This window comes from Aphis gossypii, chromosome X (genome assembly GCF_020184175.1).
Source record: "Aphis gossypii isolate Hap1 chromosome X, ASM2018417v2, whole genome shotgun sequence".
NCBI lineage: Eukaryota > Metazoa > Arthropoda > Insecta > Hemiptera > Aphididae > Aphis > Aphis gossypii.
This window is the reverse complement of record NC_065533.1, coordinates 55305530-55327909: the sequence shown is the minus strand read 5'-3', so window position 1 is coordinate 55327909 and position 22380 is coordinate 55305530. Positions and strand designations below refer to the sequence as shown.

The following is a 22380-nucleotide window of genomic DNA, read 5'->3' as shown; positions in this document are numbered from 1 at the left end:
CATCTTGTATACGAATATGATTGATTAAGACGGGTATTATTCAATAGGTTCTAAGTGTGCCAATAATGTTGTCCTTTTTACGCATATCATTTCTAAGTTCAAATAATCAAATATGTTTCACAAATCCAAATTATCATTTGTCACACACTTATATTCTTAAATATTTTAATAAATACTATTTAATGCTCGCAGTACTCTAATGATTGGTGTGAAAATTAATTTGCCATTAGTGAGTGAACTTGTTTGGCCTTACTTAACAATATATTATTCAATAATACCTACATATTAAGTTGTTAAATTATTATTATAAGTAGAATAAAATAAAATCGATAAAAAACAAATTTATTTAACGTACAGTTATATTAGATTGGTACTTGGTTTTTAATGACACACTTAACAGTCTAATTGAAAATCGGTGAAAATTGAATGTATAAATCCATAGTGCCACCCCGACCCCTTTATATACTATGTATAGGACAATGACAAAACGTCGCGCTGGGCTTCATATGAAATATGCAATAAAAAAAATATTAAATATTAAACTATATGGTATTTCCCAACACTGAGTGTGAACTATGAATACTGTAAATATAATTTCGTAGTAATAGGTTTATGTTTCATGTATATACCTACAATAATTTAACAATATACATATAAGTAATGTGTAATAAAAACAACGCGTTTATTCGTAATATTCATGCTCAACCAAGTGTTCTTGAAGTAAAATTTATACATTGTAAATTGTAATAGACATACGTACATACTGCTATACTGTTGAATATTATATAGCCATAATATTATTAATATGCATCCTAATAAATATAATTTATTCTATAGTTGTTACTATATATTATAGTGATATCATTATTTATTTTTTAATAATATATTTATAGTTATTAATAGTTTTTTAACAATTTAATTAATATGTATTATTTATTACGTACCACGTTTTTATTATTTTATTATTTCGTATTGTTCTCTGTGTACCTATTAATAGATATTGCAACAATGCCATGCAATAAACAATCGCTTCTGGTATGTATTGATTCTGCAATTTATATTTTGTTACTTATATTCTATATAATATTAATCACACATATTTAACATAAAAGTTCTCTCATTGGTACCTTAATTATTAAACATATTATAAATATAAATGAATCTAGTCAGGTATATACTAAATAGCAAATAATATATGTATCTATATATCATATATATACACGATATAATATACATTATACAAATACATACAAGTAAACAGACTTCACACGGCCATGGACGCCCATAGGTAACATTTTAGGGGGGATCAATATAAAGATAATAATAATATCATGGTAATATTGAGCTACAGGTTTTTAATATTTTTTGTCTAGGGGGGGAAGTGCCCTATTTTTCCCCCCAATGGGCTCCCATTCACACGGCTATTATAATTAAAAAAAAAAGAAAATACAAAAATATGACAATCTATGATTTTTACATGTATTGTACAATTAAAAACCCATGAGGCTGTGTGTGACTAATAATTAATACCATTTATTTTATACTTGGTAAAATATTTTTTGATCTTATGATTATGATTTATCTATTATTTTTTTGTAAAATATTAGCAATAGATACTTAACAAATAATAACATATCCGACTGATTACAATAGTAACACCAGCTGCGTTAAAAGTGCGCAATACTGTTGCAAGGCAGTAGTAAGTCGTAACACTATTCGGTGCACTATTCAAATACAGTGTATTCAGTGTACTACAGTTTATCTTGTAAGCGGGTTCAGTCAAAAATCATAAATATACTAAAAATCCATAATATAGAAGAAAATACATTTGATTGTTCAATCTGGTGAGTTTTTTTTTGTTCTACCTTAAAATATTTTGTTGAACATATTATATTACAAATTTTACAACATAATTTGATTATAAAATATTTTACATGAACAGAGAATGGCAAATTATCGTTTATACAATTTCGAAATATATAGTTCTAATAAAAAGTATATGAATATTGAGAAATTTTAGTTTAGTGATAATTTTATAGTCAAAAAATTAAATAAGTTGAGATTCTGAGCATAATATACTTATTTTAAAACAAATTTATTTTTGTGTGTGCGGTGGGGGGATTAAAATTAATCTTGAAACCGGGTGATCACTTTATAATTTAAAATGATCAAGAAAGGCATTTCTGAAAAAATTGTTACGTCCGAAAAATTTTAGGATGCTTAATGAAGTCCTGAGGTTATCGTTTTCACCATTGATCGCTTCTGCCACAAATCTACTTGTATATTTCTTCTGTGCATACGCTAATATTGACTTATAAGTTAATAATAATAATATTTATAATAAGATATGACTTTAAAAATGCACGATTAGTTTTACTTTCCATAAGTAGTACTTTGTTATTTTATAGTTATATTACATCAACTTAGAAATAATTCTTAAAGATGTGCCTGGGTTGAAAAAGATATTCGTCTCTGTGGCATGTGAAAAATCGTTCTTTTGTATGCAATATGGTTCAATATTGGGTTTAAATTTTAAATTTAACATAATCCATCAGTGACCAACTGGCTACTGACCTATGAATGATGACTAGGAATACTTTAAATCTACTAAACAGCAGCTTAACTTATTAAACAGTTTTTTAATTTATAAATATGATAAATAAGTTGTAATAAAATGAAATTAATACATTTCTAACATTTTGAAATTGTTCAGTTTATTGAAATTACAAGTAAATTAAAACGTGTGAGAGATTAATATATATTTATACTTTATAAAATTTAATATACCTATAGGTACACAGATACAACATAACTTAAGAATAAAGGTTACGGTATAAATTTATAATTTACAGTTTTGTTTATTGCTTAAGAAAATAAAGAAATACCTAACTAATAAGTAATAAGTATAAAATTATTAATATTTATATATAAAGTATTATCACGTACTTACTAGTTTTACTCTTCATACATTTTACGTATTGCATTATTTAATATCATAACTCATAAGTACCATAAAAATAACTATAAATTAGTATAATAAATAAAAATTGCGGTACAAACTACAATGTATAATCTACATTCCTACGTTATTAGATATTGATTATAATAAAACTAAAATACCACTATGCCTAAAGCTTTAAGAATTTTACGCGGTGCATTATTTGGAATTTAAGTGCGGTATTATACTATTATAGTCAATGTAGTCATATAAGTAACTAAAATAATTCATGAAATCGCTGTTTTCTGTTGTATGAATATAAACGTAAAACATTACAGTAAATTTAGTTTTATAGAAACCAATTTGTAATATTAGCTTTAATATTAGAGCGAATAGACCTATAATTAAACTTGAAGGTAAGAACATTATAATATGACAATTTCACATTTGCACAATGTTTAACGTTTATTAGTTAACGATAGTATTTAAAATATGCAATTTAATGATGCTCATAACTCGCTTAAAAATAAAAATATTATAAATAATCAACATCAACATAGGTACAACTATTCAAACACTAATAATGTTTTTACTTTTATTAGTTCGATAATACATCAATTTAGGTACTTTAAATTCCTATTATTTATTATAATGATTAAAGATAACAAAGTATATAATAACATATAATTAGTTTTGTTAAACAAAAATTTAGTTTGTTGGACTTTTGTAAAATGGAGACAACTGAGTGATATTCTCTAATTTCGAAAAATTTGAATAACAAACAAAACGAAAAAAATAATGTATAATATGATATTTGAAATTTGAATGTTCGAGGTTAATTAAAATTTATAGTTGGCACATGACGTTTCCAAATTTTTTTTAAAGAATATGAACTTAATATGGTACTATAATCTGACATCATTGCATGGTGTTATTACCTTGTTTTACGTTTTTATTACATAGGTATTGTATATTTAATCTACAACAACGATCGATCTATTATATTTATTATACCTTCGTGGCTACGAGGCACATAGGTATCTAATTTATTTTCTTTAAACATACGTCAATAGAGAACTTTTTTTTTATCCCACTGTTTTTTCATTCTATAATACGGCTAGTGGTCCTTTTTCGCTGGTCATAGATTGTAGTGGGGAACTAAAAATTGTTTAATAACCCCTCTTCTTTCCTCCTGGCTAAATATAGTAAATGAAAATTAGATAAAGTAACAATTTTTTTTTTTATTTTAAATTATTACAGGTAGTAATAATATATAATATAATATAATAATATAAAGATTATAAAGAATAAATGGTAGTAAATATTTTTTGTTAGACATACATACATTAGTATGTGTATAGATAAAATATACTAGTACTTATATTTAATCTATGGTATGTAATATGATAAATTATATCATTAATTTTAATTTTTTATTAAAGTTATAAGTAGGTACATAATAATCATAATATAATAATATACTATTAGATCCAATAATCTTATTAATGTATTGTTCTAGGTATCTTTTTAGAAAATAATTTAATTACAATAAAAAATATATAAAAATGATGATTTTTTTTAAGTACAACACTTATTATTTCCAAAAATACTAAAATTACATATTTTTTTTTTAATTACAAACATTTTAAATTGAATATTTTTTAACAGAACACATTTCGATATACCTACTTATAAAACATTAACATATAAATCAAATTTCGAACGAGTAGATAATTAGCTACATATACATTTTAAGATGAGCGGAATAGCTGGAATATAATAGTGGACTAACGTGCGGTGTTTTAAGTTGATAACCATGACATTTCAACCAGGCAACAATTACTAATATTCAACGAATTTTTTTTAATAATCCGATAATGATAATAATTAATATTATAGTATACGCCTATTCTAAAACAAGGTTAGATAAACATCAAAAACAGTGATTTTTTAATATGTGATTTAGTCTTTGGTGACTGAGTATGCTCAATATTGTATTATACATTATGTTCATTGAGTTTCGTGTTTTTAAAAGTGAAAAGTTAGAAAAATTACAAAAATTATATCGAGTACCTAGTCAATGGAGAGGTTAATGCCCCCTTTTCCAACCCTTATCAATGAATACGCGCTACCGATAGACTGTAGAGTATACATTTTTTTTTTTTTTTTTGGTGAATTTCTCTATTGAAGTATCTTTTAAATAAAATTGTCCAGTACTCACACAATATATTATTATTATAATGATCTCGTGAATGTCGTCGTTACACTATACCGCGCGGACATGCGGTTCACATAAATAGCAAATTAGGTACCGCATGTTAAGTATAAAGGACTTTGTGCTTTTTGTTAAATTGGCCGAGCTCGCACTGTAATAATAATAATATATTATACGTTCTCGTGCCGTTGTACGCCAATGTCGATTTTTGATTAATTTTCGTCCCAACTCACGTGCATCGCGTGTATAATAATAGCAGTGTACTGCACACACCTATTATAATATATATATATATACATTAAACACAGTACGTATACAAACACACACACACACACCTATTCGCGCGCGCGCCCAAGTTCCCTAATTAAATCGATTCACAGCACACGTCGGCTAACGTCGACGTAGCCTGAAAGTTTTTTTTATTGCATTATATTCAAAACACACACAGCAGCAGCAGCAGTACTACACACGACGTACATAAGTCTAGTGCATATTTTTCCTCGGATATACGCGAATCGCACGTTTTATTCGCGTACGATCGTCGACGATATTTTACCGTTTGGGTAATATTAAACGACAAAGTATACCCGAACGTAACACGATACCTACGATATTATACGTTACGATTATGACGATCTCCGGAGACGAAATCGTTCTTCGATCGCCTTTGGTCCGCTGACGTGATAATAATAACACACAAACAAAATATAATAATTTATAAATAACAACAATATTATTATTATTGTGATGACGCACAATCGTCGGAGGTTCGGGGCGGCGTATTCGATAGCGACCGACCGGAAAACGGTGTTTACGAGTCTGCAGTCGGCGACGGGTACCTGTAATCTGTTTATACAGTAGTTCCGGACTCGGCACACCTAACCACTATCACACTTCTCCCTACGATTTACATTAATAACAACAACAACAACAACAACAACAACGGCAACAGTAATAGTAATAATAATAATAATAATGATAATTAATGGATAATGTGCTTATCAGACTTCGTGATTATGCAACAATATCGTTCGATCATATTATTATTATTATTATGGTAATAATTATTGCTCACTCAAGTCTGTCGTAGCAGCACTACTATGTACTGTAGTTGTCCGTGCAATACATTGTAAGCGCGTACGTAATATCAGTGTTTTTACGCGGTAGACGAGGCGTCATGTTACACATTATTATTTCATCGTATCTCAATGACACCGCCGCACACGTTTCGCCTTCACGATAAAAAACTACCGAGCTGATAATAAAAAGATGTTACGCAATCACCGTTACCGTACGAAATGTGTTTTCGGCTGGTTCGATCCGTTTCCGTCACGCCGTGAGCCGATCTCGATTGTCATTCGCACCCGACCAGCAGCGACTACCTGACGGACGATCGTCGCGACCGGACACCGCCGTTTAACCGCCAAAGCGTGTGCGTTGGATTCCCGCGGTCGTTGTTTTTTTTTTCTCGTTTTTCGCGACCGCCGTTACCGATCAGCGTTATAAGATTACGAATATTATTATCACGTACGCCCAATAACCGCCGTCGCCGTCGCCGCCGCCGCCGCCGCCGACGATCCGGACACCGACGCCGCGTCTCTCGAATTGTTATGTGAACTCCGAGTTGTGTCTGTATACAGGTGTTCCAGTGCCAGAAGAGGAGACATAACTCGTAGATGGATACAATAGCAAGGAGAAGCGGTAGAACAAACGATGCAACTAATACCACAGCCAATGTTTGCCGATTATGACATACTATTGGCTTGCGGGCTGCTCATATTCTGGTGCGGTTATTGGCTGGTGCACATAAGTGCAATATGCTACGGGTAATTATTACAAGTTATAAGTATTTAAATGAACGATTGTCGTTTAACGGTTACATTATGTCATCGTGCGTACCTACGGTTAAAAAATACCGCCTTTAATCTCATACCGTATTTCCGTTGGCAGGAAGTATAAACTCTACAGAAAGCCCAAACCAGAATCATCTGTTCAGTCGATACCGTCTCTAGTATCTTTAGAACATGGTTTGCCGAGAAATACCAAAAAGCAATATCCGGGTGTTAGTATATTGAAACCATTATTGGGCGTTGATCCCAATTTATTTGTCAACTTAAGCTCATACTTTCAGATGGAATATCCGACGGTAGTATTGTCTTTTATTACGAGGTGATATAAGTTGTTTTGTATAATAGTACATGATAATAATCATTTACAGTATGAAGTACTAATATGCGTGGTCGATCAGAATGATCCTGCTGCGATGGTAGCTAATCGGCTGTTGGAAATGTATCCATCAGTAGATGCTCGACTTTTTTTAGGTATTTAATTATATTGGCAACTAAATAATTTCTTAAAAGTTCAACTGTTACTTTTATTTTAAGTTTATGTAATATTCTTCTCTTGATATTGTTCAGTACATTATAACGTTTGAAAATTAAAAATTTAAGTTTATATATTTTTTTAATTATGTTATATAGGTGGTTCTCAAGTAGGTGTTAATCCGAAAATCAATAATGTACATGCAGCATACCAAGCAGCCAAGTACTCTTTGATACTTATATCAGATAGTTCAATAAAAAGTATACAAATAATAAATATATTTTTTTGTTTGTGCAATATAAACATAAAATTATTATCAGCTATTTTATTTGTTTCCTAAATCATCAATCATGACTGTTGATTATTTATTAGCTATTTAACCTACCTAATAAACGAGTAGTGTTTTTCTTAAGTAATGTTTATGTATATAATATACTAGTGACTGATTAATCCTTATTTCCTAGTTGAAATAAAATTAAAAAAATTTAAATTAATTTATTTGATCAACCTTCTTTTATTTGCAGTGAAAAAAGATACACTTAGTGATATGGTTGATAATATGGCTGATGATGTTGCAATTGTACATCAAGTACCATTTACGTGTGATCGAATTGATAATAGAACTGAGCCTATGACTTCACCTTTGTCAAATAATACGACAGATCCTTCATCATTTTTAAAATTAGATGGAAAAGTAGAATACCAATATCAAACTCGTAAACAACGACGTTTTGTTTCTACTTTAGAAAAAGTAAGTTTTTTTAAATACATTTATCATTTGTAGAATTTTTATTAAAAAGTTAATTTTACACATGGAACTAATTACCTATATATGTGTACGGTACATTTACTGAGAAAAATGAAGTATAAATTATTTTAATTTAATACTCTAGATAATTTACAAAATTTACAAATCATATTTTCATTACAATTGATATAATATTTCTATATTTAATTATTTTTGACCTTATGATAAAGAGTTCATTAGGTTAAAAGTTAATTTCAAAATATACATTATATGTTTATTATAAATTACATTACATTTACATTTAAGAATTTTATTTTTAATAGTACTTTAGTGAATTTATATTAGCAGTTTAGATAAACTGTTTTTCAAAAGTAATTAGTTTTAATTTATTTTACTTGTAGTTAGTTAAAGTAATAAAATGTTTCCAAACATAATTACCCTTTACTTAATTAAGTAGTTTTTGATAATTATAATTTGTTTATTAAGTATCTTAATGCACCTAACCTAATCTAATATGTGAAGTAATAATGCCATTGTTCAAATAATGGATTCAGTTTTTTTTTTTTTTTTTTAAAAAAATCAACATTATACTAATTAAGTGAAACATTTATGTCTGAGTCATCATACTATAAGATATTTACTTATAAGATAGACTATTAAGAGACTAAACAAATATGCTAAAAAATCTACAAAGTCTTGAGAAATTAATTGATGTACCTTTATTGAAAATTATTTAGTAGTTAATGAGATAAGTGAGTTCAAGCATACAAACTCTTCAGATTTATTTTATATAAAGTAGTAAATAAAGCAGAAGTATTAATATAATACAACATTCCAAAAAATATACTTAACATACTCCTAATATAGTTAAATAATAATATCATCCAAAAAAAAAAAAAATATTATTTTAAAATTATTAAAATTATAACTGTGGTGTAATGAAATAATAGTGTATTTAAACTGCAATAGTGAAATCAAAAATTTGTTTTGGTGGTTTTTTTAATAAAAATTCTAATTTTTGTAAAATTTGACCACCTTGATAATAAGAGCTTTAACAATTAGAATACGAATAAAATTTAAATTGGAGTAAAAAAATAAGAAGATATTACACTTCAATGCATTAATTTATATTTAAAAATGTTTGTAATTTTCTATGAAATGAATTATTTATGACCGTGATATATCCAAGATTTTAATATTATGTAGGAAGTTATGTCTAGCATATGAGAGGTTACTTAGAATAACTACTCAAAATATTTAAAAAAAATTACACACATGAATAATGTTGTGAAAATTTACAAGATTTTTATGTTCCATTTCCTGGAATTATGCCGAAATTAGGAATTTTTATACATATTGTTCATATTATGTTTGAATCTAACTTATAACGTTCCTCATAGATTTTTTATAAGAGATTAGTAGCATTTTACTAAAATTATACCTCAGTGTTTTTAAAAGAACATATTTTTATTTATTTATTTATTATTGTTTGTTATCAATTTTTGGAATAGTAAAAAGTACAACCTTCAATGTATTTATTTTTTTGAATGGAAAGTGACTATAGTTGGTAGCTAAGTGGGTCAAAAGTTAAAAAATGCCAATACTTTTTACATTTTTATTGGATAAAAAAAAGAATTTTTTTTCCTATAAATGTTGATTAAATGTGTATTCAGTCAAAATATTTAAACATTTAATTTAAGAATTTTTATAAGTTATAATTGAAGTTGAAAAATGTGTATGTAAACTCACAATAATTTTTTATGAGAGATTAAAGTTATAGAAATTTAACAAAAAAGTCAACATTGTAAAAATGTGGAGATTATTTTATAGTTTAAAATAGTTATAATTTTTAATGTTAGTACTGAAGGTTTGATAACGTAATACAAGTTTCCAAGGTTTGCTTGTACAAATTATAAAAAAGATAGGCATACCTAACTACAAATATTTTTTATAATTTATATTATAATTTATTCTTATGAGATTAGTTTATGAAATATGTTTAAATATATGATTGTTACTATAATAATCACAAACTTAAACAATTATTAATACTTTTTTTGTTTTAATACTCGCATATTTAATTGATTTGTTCATTGAATGACTGCTTATTTACATTTTATTTTTCGTTACTAATATAATTTACATTATTTTAATATTTTATTATAATAAAAAAAAAAAAATGTTCTGATATTATGTAATTTGAAAAATAGGATCATATTTACTTTGAATAATTATTCCATAGTTTATCAAATAAATAATTCTAAAGTTATTAACTGTATTGTAGAACATAATAAACTCAACTTATATAACTGGTAAGTGGGTATGTAAAGCAACTAAAAAAAAAAAAATAATTTATTTTCTCAAAAATTATTAATTTTTTAATCGAAGTAATAATTATAAAACATTTTTTTTTTATTGTTCTTAAATATTAAAATTTTTTAAATGACCATACATTTTTAATTGCATATATCAAAGTAAAAATTTTTTTTAGATTTGTAATATATATTAAGTGAACTTTGAACTAATTGACAAATAGCCACGTATTAATTATAAGTTACCAGTATTTAATGTTTAGATGAGTGAATTAGCGGAGTGGTACCTTATTATAGGCATTTCTAAGAAATATTTGTCTATTATTCTTACATATAAAATTAAAATACTCATCTAAAAATTTAATTATTATCTATATTATATTAAAATTCTCTAATTTGGAAAATGAAATTAAAAATATGTTGTTTTACAAAAAAATTCTAAAAATAAAAATGATTGTATTGCAATGACTTCGTGTATTGTAAAATAAAATATTCCAAAAATATGTTTCTTTTGTTGAGAAAATAAGTATATATATAAATATAATATCCTATATTGCATTTATTTGTTATACTCTATACTAAGCTATAATAAACAAATAATATTATGTATTTGCATTTTATATATTACTTAATAAAGAATAAAAAAATATTAAAATAATGAAATTACCATTTTAAGTGTCTAAGTTGGTTCATCAAAATAGCTTTTATTATAATTAGCCATTAAGAGGATGCCATGTTGCCACACCCTTGTTGCTTACCTATTTATTATTTTAACTTGTGTACTCAGCTCATGCAATGCAAAAAACACTATATATTTTTTTTAAATTAAACCTGCTATTTTTATTGCTTAATATCATTTATAGATTAGTGGAACATTTTTGAATAATTTAGATGCATTAAATTGTAATTTTAATTCAAAATGACTAAATAAGAACTAATCAAACATATTTTTATTATATTATACAAAACATAAAAATAAAGAATATTATTAATTTGGAATAAAAAATTTAATAGACTTTATAAATTGAAATAAAATTAACCTTAAAGAGGATGTCATATGTTATTTCTTTCTTATGAATTTAACCAATTTATCAAACATAAAAGTAAGTTTTTTATCTATGTTCTCTTGTTGTTTGTTTAGAATGTTTTAATTTGAAGCATATTATAAATGTTTTTAAATTTGAATAATTTATTTACTCTTAATTTGCTTAATAATTGAAAACATATCATAAAAATCCAATGATAAAATATGGATATTCTTATCTTAGTGTTTGACCAATATGTCAATGGGTTTTGGCAAATATAATTGTTATTTTAATATATAATCACATAATTTAAAAGTAAAAGGATTTTTAGTTTTTACTACCTAAAAAGCTAAAATGAGTACTCAGTCACTGCTTTCAACTAAGTTTGATGCAAACAATTTTTGAATGGCGAGGGGTTGGACGGTTAATATTTAATTATAAAAAAAATATTATTTGACAAAATATGAATATAGTATTTATTATTGAAAACAACCTAAAATTTCAGTAGGTGCTGGAAGGTATTTTAATTCCTATCTCACTCTTATATTATTCTATGAGTTGATTAATGACTCAAAGTTTAGATCACTGATGTATAAAGATTTATTAAGGTGTCTAAAATTGTTTTGCACCTAGACCCCATAATCATAGTTCCCTATTTTTGTGAGAACATATAATATATTATATTAATACTTTTTTACTATATTATATTTTTACTTTTACATTTATTTACATAAATTAATCAATTCATTAAGAAGTTTAAATAAGAAATGATTAAAGCTCTTAATAATAAAATTATAACTAAATTTATTTAATTTACTAAATAATAAAATAAATGAAGTTGATTCAATTTGTATTTGAAGTTGTTTGCACTTATTCCGAAACCCATAGAAAAGTATTTTATTTTTATTTTTGATATCTGTTGATATCTTTAAGTTCTATTATTATAAATATTTTTTTGTAATTCATAATGTTAGAGTTATTTAATATTTTTGTAATTTAAAGTGAAATAAATATAAATGTGGTAGAATTAAAAATAAAAATCTTAACCATTTGAGTAGGTTAATCTTGAAAACCCTTCGGTAATCTGGAGTGTTCTCGATCTGTATTCTTCCGAACGTTCGAGTCTACTGTACAATCATTGATACTGGTTATGATATTGTATTACATATCGTTATATGAAGGATATTTCTCTATAAGTAATATTTTGTTATTTAGGGGTTGTTTTTTTATTAATTTCAATGAAATGATTTTATTACTGTTTTAATTTTGATAAAATTGTCTTTATCATTATCATTATGAATTTTTTTTTATTTTATGTTGATTAAAATATTTTGAAATGCTGAATGGATTTTTTTTACAGTTATAATATTATCAATATAATTATAATTAATACTCACTTGATATATTCATATTTATGATTAAACACTTGTCATACTCTGCAGATATATTAATTTTAAGTTCTGATGAATGCCTTTAAAACTGACAATAATATTTTCTTGTAGGTGTAGGTGATTTTTTCCAGTCTTCAAATTCTACAATAAAAATTATGTATTTTTACTTAAGTTAGAAATTTAACAAACCATAATACATACTTGGTGGTAAAATAAAATACAGTGGAATCATTTCCAATCTTGAGAACCTTCTCTTTATATGTAAATAGTTTAACATTCAGATTTATTTGTGACTTATGAGTTAAATTGCATTAAATTATACACTTTTTCTGAGGTAGGTGTGTATTATGACAATATATATTACTTGTTAATATTAGTATGAGACCGTGCAGTGCTGTTCTTAGAAGATCTACGTAATTATTGTAATAATAGATAAGGTAGTTTTGATGATATAGGTAGTAGTAGTATTAAATTCTTTTTTACCGACTACACCTATTTCTATCTTAATTTTTTTTTATCAGTTAACTCATGGCAGAATAAAAAAAATTGTTTTATCTCGGAATTACCTACTGCTTTTAAAAATGAGTTGATTAAAAAATCGAAATAATCGAAAACATCGTTATCTATACGTTATATTCGTTATACATTTTTATCAAGTATTTATTTCACTAATCAAACATCGGGGTTAGGTTACACTGACAGGTGTATTCGCCAAATCGGGTGACCTTGGCCTTTCAACACGGTCTCTAAAGGGGTGTGACATACTATATCACTTACATATATATTATATCAATATTTTCACAGAACTATATAATATTATTATAAGTTATTTAATTCAACAATAAACAAATGTAAAATAAACATATTATTAAAGAATTTAAGCGAACTTATTCATTTTACTAAGATAATGCAACTATTGCAATTTGCTCATCTCTAGTACAGACTACAGGTGATCAATGAATTATTTCCATTTTTATAATATCGTAACGAACAAGAATATATGCTACTAATATTTTATTAGATTATGGATATGGTTTCAACTTTTAAAGTCCAATATTTCATACCGCAGGGATACAATGGCCGGATCAGCTGATCGAATGTAGCTTCTATATTATTCTGTAGTAACATGAATCATATACTATTGTAATACTTATAATATGATTATAGTATTTTAGTACCCAACTATAAAACAACTCGCAGATGGATTTATATTATAGACTGGTATAGAAAAAAGCTCATCGATGTAGGTGAAATAATTTTTCGATGGACTCAATGTAAAAAGAGAAGTTGAAGACAACGTTGTTAGAAAACAGGTCTGAAACTTGTTCCTATTATGTTATGTCTGAGTGTTGACTATGTTTTTCTCTTACAATGTTAATCCTAGACTACCCATGACAAGGTGTAGGAGACGCGTATTCAACGTATATATACGTATATATATTTTAAGACGTCGCCATTATATTGTCATCAATCTTAAACTTGTATAGTATAGAAGGTAAATAATTTTTGAAAAATTTGTCTTTGCGTTTTTCTTCCATGATAGGTAATAAGCTCGCCGCGCTGACCGCCTGGCTGGTCGACCGCGGCGTCGGCGACCGTCCGTATATAAGAAGTTAATTGGTGTGGATGTTGCCGTAATACCTTAAATAAAAATCGTAAATTTATTTTTTTCATGTTATTTTACTCTCTTCGGTTTTTTATTACGGCCAAATTAATTGTTGATGTAGAGTTATATTACTCTTAAGAGAAGTAGAAACACATATTCCATTTATTATGCATATGGTTGTGGGATGCCCAAACGGAGGGCAACACATTTTATTCCTCCTCTAAGTGCGTGAAAAGGAATTTCAAGAAGGGTTAGGTTATGTTAGTTAAATAAAGAAAAACATGTTTTATCGTACTCCAATAGCTCAATCTTCCTATCTTTTAAAAATGATTTATCGATGTTATCGACAAATTTAAAATTTAAGTATAATGTATGTATATGTAATATGTATTAACATTAATAAGTAGTATTGTACCTGAAAATACAAAACACTTTGTATATTAAAATAAAATATTTAGACACCTGTTTGTTGATGTTGAACTTGACTTTAAATAATTCAGGAGGAACTATTTTTTTTAAAATTAATCCTGTTAAGAAAATCTTCCATGTTCCTACATGGTTGCAGTTGTGTGCGTATGATCTAAGAAAACAAAACCCCAACATTCCGTTTACATGTTTTTAAAACCATTTACGTTTGAATTTTGATTTAAACTATTGAGTTAAATAAAAATTACAATAGTCCACCCTCTCCGTATTTGGCGCCGCTCCTGACCTATATTAATGTCAAACATTACATTTTAATGTTATTGATTATTATATCGTATTGTCAACCCAAACGCGATTTTGAAATGCCTAAGTTTGGTTGGTTAAATTGAATAATTAATACTAAATTATCGAAGAATGAAACACTAATGCTACTCGTGTAATAACCGTGCTAACCAACAAGAGAACACAGATTGCTCTTATTTTTAAGTTTGATAATAACTCATTTCATTCCAATATTTAAGCTAAACATACAAAATTGGTTCTAAATTTGGTTCTTTAAATTCTTGGAAAATTTACTATGTTGTACTTTTGTAAGATGGAGATATTACATATATATATTTATATAGAGTATCCTCTTGAGTAGTCTTTTTATATTATATGACTAATGTATTGTTATATAATTTTTTTTGTGTTTAAGGTATTTTTTGGAACTGCTCATGCACGTGTGTATTTAATGGCTGATCTTGTAGGTGCTATATGCCATACAGGTATGTCAACACTATTGCGTAAGCAAGCAATGGATGAATGTGGTGGTTTGCAAGCATTTGCAAGTTATCTTGCTGAAGATTATTTTATGGCCAAATTTGTTGTTGCCCGAGGTTGGCGTACTACTATAAGCAGCCGACCTGCATTACAAAATAATGGAGGCAGTGAATTAAGTAAATTTCAAGACCGTCTTAGAAGGTAATCTATAAATACTGATTATTTTTATTTTATTTAATAAATGCTTTAATTATTATGAGTATTTTTTAACATTAGGTTTACTGTGAATAAATAAGTATACCTCCATTATTTTTTTCAGATGGGTCAAACTTAGGATAGCTATGGTACCACACACAATTGTATTGGAACCATTATCTGAATGTTTAATTTTAGGAGCCTGTGCTGCATGGGCAGCAAACACACTTTCTGGGGGTTCAATTGATCCTTATGCATTCTACATGATACATGTGCTTGTTTGGTTTTTGTTAGATTGGATTCTCTTAAATGTAATGCAGGTATGTTAGACTTAGAACTAAGATTTTAATATTGAATCCAAATTTGCATAATGTATATTGTATGCCTGAAATGTTTTAAAAACTAAAGGTTTTTCAAAATGACTTGTTAAATTTAATTTTTAAAAAATATGATTATTTTGGTTGGTATAAAATTTATTTAAAGGTAATCATGATTGAAAATCATTTATAATGTGTAAATAATAACCGTAAAAATGGTTTCTTCTCTCTTTCTCGCTCTCTCTCTCTCTCTCTCTCTCTCTCTTTCTCTCTCTCTCTCTCTCTCTCTCAAAAAAAAAAAAAAAAAAAACAAAAAACAAAATAGGTTGTATGTCTAAGTATACTATTTGTGCCATCTTAATGGCTTTTTAGTTAGCTCTAACATAAACTTAATTTAAATTTGATTATGCCATCCACAAATATTCTCTATGTCAATTAAAAATATTTATATCTATAATTTCTAAGCTTTTTGTTATGAATTTTAATTTTTGAATGTTCCATGACTTATAAATGATTTATTGTTGAAGTAGATGTATCACAAAAACAAAAAAAAAAAAAAAATGAAATTAAAAAGAATAAAATATTATAAGTTACCTAAATTAAATTAATAGAGTACATTTTTATTGTTAATTCATTGTCTAAAATAGTGGGATAGGAATATCTAATACACTATTTAAATATAATTTAACTGAAGTTATTTTTTAAAAATTACTAAAAATATTTACTTGGTAATGAAATTAACTAGAAATGAAATATTGGAGGTGATAATAAAAATTTAATTTATCTTAAGTATATTTCTATTTTAATTTATAATTTATCTGGAAATAGTAAGATAAGTACAAAGTATATACTTAAAATAGTGAGATTTTATATTATTAAATAGTTGAGACTAAATTCTACTAAAAATTTGAATTGTATCTTAATATGTTTATTAGCTGTAATTTTTTAACTATTTGGTTGTATTTTAAATTTCAGAATGGTCCTTTGCCGTTTACAAAATTCGAGTATTTAGTTGCTTGGTTGTATAGAGAATTCATGGGACCATACCTGTTTTTAACAGCACTCTTATGGCGCCCATCAGTTGTTACATGGACCACACGGCAATATCGACTACGCTGGGGTGGTCTATCAGAAATTTATAACCAACAATCAACAAGCTCCAGCTCAGATTCCATAACTGCCACAGTGCCTATAGCAACTACTACCAGTGTCACTTATGACACAACTGTGCCTAATAATTACTGTAGTACTCACCAGCAGCAACCTCCAAATGGTATTGGGTTCACATCAAAAATTAAAGTTTAAAAAACAGCAAATAGCTACTTACAAACTTTTTTACGAATTTATTTTTAAAATTAAGATAATAATTTACCTCCAATATATGTGTAACCGATATTTATTAAAAATACAATGATCTGGATAAATATTTTTGATGTCACGTGCCTTTTGAAAAATCTATGTATAAAACTGTAATATACAATGTTATAATTTTGTAATTAAAATAATAATAAAAAAAATATATGTAATAATATACTTACAGTATGTCCAAAGATAGAAGCGATGTACAATATTTTTGAGGAATAATATTCAATATGAATTTTGGTTTTTTTCATAATGATAATTGTAATACACATTTTAGAAATAATTTTGTTATTTGCGCATGTGCTCAAAAAAAATTTTTTTTAAATGTTTTAATGATAAATCAGAACATGCTTAATTTTTAAGTTTCATTGATTTATTATACTTCCTTTGAAATTTGAAATGAAATGAATGAAACCAAGTTATAAGTATTCAATATAGTCTATTTACTTAACATATTTATTATTGAAATATATATAATTAGTGGTTTCCAATATTTTTTCATTAAAAAAAAATAACTTAAAACATTAATAAACATTAACATTCATAATTTTTTTTTTTTTTTTGATAATTTAATGACTAATTAGTATTATTAATGTACAACTTTAATTACCTACTTAATGTAGAATATTCTAAAATATTAAGTTTTGTATATTTAGCCTTATGCCTAAAATTGACTCAGTCAATTATACCAAATCAAATAAATCCGGATTATATGAGATGAAACTATTGGTAACTTAAAAATGTTAGTGTGTTCAAATTTGTAAAAACAGCATTGCTATTAAAAATACTTTTAATTCCTAAAATGTGGAGTACAATATATTGAGTTGAAAATTTTTAAAATGTCATTCCATAAAAATATTTTTTATTAAATTTATCTTTTGATACATTGTAAATATTTCACATATATAAATTTGTAACAATGACGGTGTTCATTTTTTTTTTATTGGATTTTTTTTAAGCATTTCTCAAAATGAATCTTATTAGTAAAGAGCAGATTTTTAGGTTCTTAAAAGAAGGATGCTAATATGTTCTAAAAAGAACCTAATATTATATTCTCTAAATATTCCTTAAACTTGTGATGATGTAAATAATATGATTTTTTTTCTAAAATAGTTCAATAAAAACAATAAATGTTATGTAGATACCATTTCTTTGGTAACAGATAAATTATATCTATGATACAATTACCATAGATTTATATAGTATAACATGAACTGAGAGAGCCCGGTTATAGATACTATTATACTATTATAGTATCTATAGCCGTGACCGAGAGTAATGGTATAACCAGAATCACCAATTTGATTACAAACAAGTAGATAATTGAATGATTTTTAATTTTTTTTTTCTTATAAAAAAGAAAAATATTACAACTCGAGAAATCAACAATGTATACGATTTTTTATGAACAGTAATAGAATAAATTCCAAAATATGAAAAATAGACTAAATATTCTCTTATGTCCAAAATATGTTATAAGTGAAATACATTTTTTTCTTCAAACTATGTGGTGGATAAGCCGTCTACATTTTTCATAATGGTAAAATTGCATATATATTACACATACATATATTTTATATGTAAAAACCTAAAGATCTGCTCTCTACTTATTAGTTAAGAAGTAATTTAATAACTATATAAAAAGAAGTTGCCATAACAGATTGATACAAAGGGAGAATAAAATAGGTATTCAATTGTATGTTTAAAAATATAATTACGGTATTGTTTAAAATTTAAAGCTTAGAAATTTTGAAAACATTTATTAATCTAACCTAAGGGATAAAATAATCAGAGCAATGAAAATATTTAGTCAAAAAGAGCGATTAGTTCATGGAAATTTGCCAATACCTAGGTGCAATGTGAAAAATATATTCTCAGTCAGTTCTTTTATATTGCCTCCTCAAAATTTATACATGTAACCCAATTATAGAGCTCTAAACAAGGAACTCTATTGACAAGTAAGTACACAACATGTTTATTTTTTGTACCAACATCACATAATGTGCAATAGGTAGATTTTATTCTTCTGTCACACTTTCACTGTTAACAATACTCATTAGTCATTTCTATATTGTGTATACCACATTCTTCATAATTATAGAGAGAAATAATAATCTAACACATTTACTTATATAATAGCAAATTTGAAATAATTTAATTATAGATTTCAAAAAATGTTAAGATACTAATTAAATAATATTGAGCTTTTTGAGTCTTTTTTCAATATTGGGGTTTCATACTTTCATGTAATGTTTCCTAAACATGTTTCCTTAACCTAACCTTTGAATAAGCTGAAGAATGTAGGTAGGTACCTATGTGGCTATGTATAAAAGCAAAATTGTATTTATGGTAAAAATATATTTTTGTTTTAAGACAAATATTAGGTTCATATTGTAAACAAATTATATGTATGTTTGTTTTAAACTTTTAGAATGGTGATATCTATAAGTAGGTACATAAAAAATTTACAGTGACTATTATTTTTGACAATACCTATTTTTTTATTCTTATGGTTAAGGTTAGATATGGATTATTTTACTTGACTAATAGTTATTACTGAACTACAGATTAGATTATTCCTTATAAATTAAATTTTTTTTTGTAACTCTCATTAATATTTAATAAAAAATATACCTCCCTGTCCTCCCTAGATAATAGCCAATAGGTGCATACTCCATATATTACTTAGCCCCCCAGAAATTTCATCAAATTTCTGTTTATGCCTACAGCATTATTAATAGTAAAATAATATAGCAATATGTTATAATATCTATATAGAAATATTTTCCTCGCTCGGAATCGTTAATCGCTAGCAATAATTATTTCAAAATTGAAAATATCCTTAAAAAGAGAAAAATCTATTTTTATCTGGTTCTTGGCGCACATACCTAATGATTGCTATTATATCAAGATATTATGTACGTATGTCCTATATCTATATAGTTAATAATAGTTTTAGAATATTAAGTTGTATTTTATGTGCCTACCTATCTATAAAAATAAAAAATGGCCATGTTCAAGTTGAAAAAGATAATGTATGTTAAATAGCAATTATAATATCTTTAATAATTATCATAAACGTGATAATAAAAATTATATTATTTATCATTAAATTATAATTACATGATTTATGATTTCGAGGGAAATTAAACGAGCTGAATATGAAAAATAAGATCAGAAAATGACCTATTTAATGGGGATTGTTTACCTTTGCATTTCACAAAGGTAATGAACAGTTGAAGTAATGAAGTGTCAAGTAGATAGTACCTATGACGGTATTGTATTTCGACGTACGTCAACCAAGTAATAAATTATACTATAAAAATTATTTTTTTAATTATTAGTTTAATCGAACCAAAAAAATAAATCGATCACAATTTTTATTTGATATATAAAAACATAAAAGTTTGTCTTTCCCCCATGCTTTCTAAACCGAATAAAATTATACGTTTTGAGTTGAAACTCTAAAAGATAAATTACTAAATGCTAGTGACGCTGTCGGATAACTATTAAGACAATCAGATTTAAAACAATTATTTGTAAGTTTATGTATATGAATTCGGTTTAAATAAAAACAGATACCTATAATATTTCAAAGTTTTCTTATAGGTATACCTATAGTTTAATATTTATATACATATAAGTAGGGTGATTCTTTTATCGAACATTCATTTTTTCAAAATTAATTATAAAAAATTTTTTTTGTTACAAAATTTTTGTCGAAATAAAACAACATACAAAATTATACTATATTTTTAATTTTTTTTATCGTTTAATTTTATTTTTTTATTTTTTAAATGACAACATACATTTTTCATTTCATTTCATTTCCGGAAACTGAATATTTTTTTGGAGTAGGTACCTACTTCGGTACATAAAAATTAAAATACGGATTAGTTTAGTTTTTGAGTCATAAATATTTGTATCTTAATAAGTGAGTGAAGTGATTTAATACGAGGATACCAAGCAAATATTGGTCAAATAATGCATGTTGTTCGATAAAATAAATAATACTCACTAAGCTTAAAAATATGAAAATTCGAAATCTTTGATGCAGTGATCTGGAGAACCGTCCGATTGTCATATGGATATTTTTAAATTATAGAGTACAGTTATATCGTGTTAAAGTTTTAAGCCTGTTTCCGGTTCTGTAAGTTGTCTAGTTGTCTAGTATAGACTAATATTGTCGAGTGTTAGTAGTGCTACCAAACCTTAAAATTTTATTAACAGTATTAACATCATATATTCTTACTCTGTGATTGACATGTTATAGTAACATTCGTGTCATAATGTAAGAACCTATTAATAAAGAATTTTGCATAATTTACAATTAAAAAAAAATTAGCTTAGGTACACTTTTATGGACTTTTTGAAAAACGATATAAAATAAAATATTTACTAATTGGATAAATTTTAAACCTGCACCTATTTTATATTTAGATATTAAAACCATCAATATAATATCGTGCTCAACACGTATTTAATATTTATATTTTATACAGCTATTAACTCGTTATTTTATTCGATTAAGATTTACAATTTGATTATTCAGATTTTATTTAGATTTTAAGAGAACGTGGTACCCGCATGTGTTGTCTCTGTCTTATACACGCGTAACATACGTAGTTAAAAAATGTTTTGCTCGGGACAACATTATTCCCTCGATATTGATATCAAAGTTACCAAAATCTTAAATTGCATTAAAAAGAAATTTACCTGAGATGTAGAGTTTTTAGTTTTTTGATAGTAATAACTAATAAT

General features: G+C 26.1%; 1 protein-coding gene across 2 annotated transcripts; it reads left to right on the top strand.

The window, feature by feature from the left end:
* The first annotated feature begins 1691 nt into the window (after positions 1–1691).
* Positions 1692–18404, top strand: LOC114127757 (ceramide glucosyltransferase). Of its 2 annotated transcripts, XM_050205885.1 has the most exons (9): positions 1692–1844; positions 6794–6979; positions 7104–7299; positions 7372–7474; positions 7634–7735; positions 8000–8226; positions 15681–15946; positions 16065–16260; positions 17233–18404. In XM_050205885.1, the coding sequence occupies exons 2-9, from the start codon at positions 6867–6869 to the stop codon at positions 17560–17562; spliced, it is 1533 nt and encodes a 510-aa protein (XP_050061842.1). In that variant the 5' UTR covers positions 1692–1844; positions 6794–6866; the 3' UTR covers positions 17563–18404. The 2 variants fall into 2 exon arrangements, with proteins under 2 accessions (XP_050061842.1, XP_027847874.1); XM_027992073.2 differs by lacking the exon at positions 1692–1844 and having other exon boundaries at positions 5751–6979.
* Positions 18405–22380: the final 3976 nt, after the last annotated feature.

What these genes read in the sequence shown, in the direction of transcription:
- LOC114127757 (XM_050205885.1), top strand. Translation starts at nt 6,867, where the DNA reads ATGCAACTAATACCACAGCCAATGTTTGCCGATTATGACATACTATTG. An exon ending in ATCAGATAGTTCAATAAAAA is followed by an intron (nt 7,736 to 7,999) that starts GTATACAAATAA and finishes TTTTATTTGCAG; the next exon opens with TGAAAAAAGATACACTTAGT. An exon ending in TTCTCTTAAATGTAATGCAG is followed by an intron (nt 16,261 to 17,232) that starts GTATGTTAGACT and finishes TTTAAATTTCAG; the next exon opens with AATGGTCCTTTGCCGTTTAC.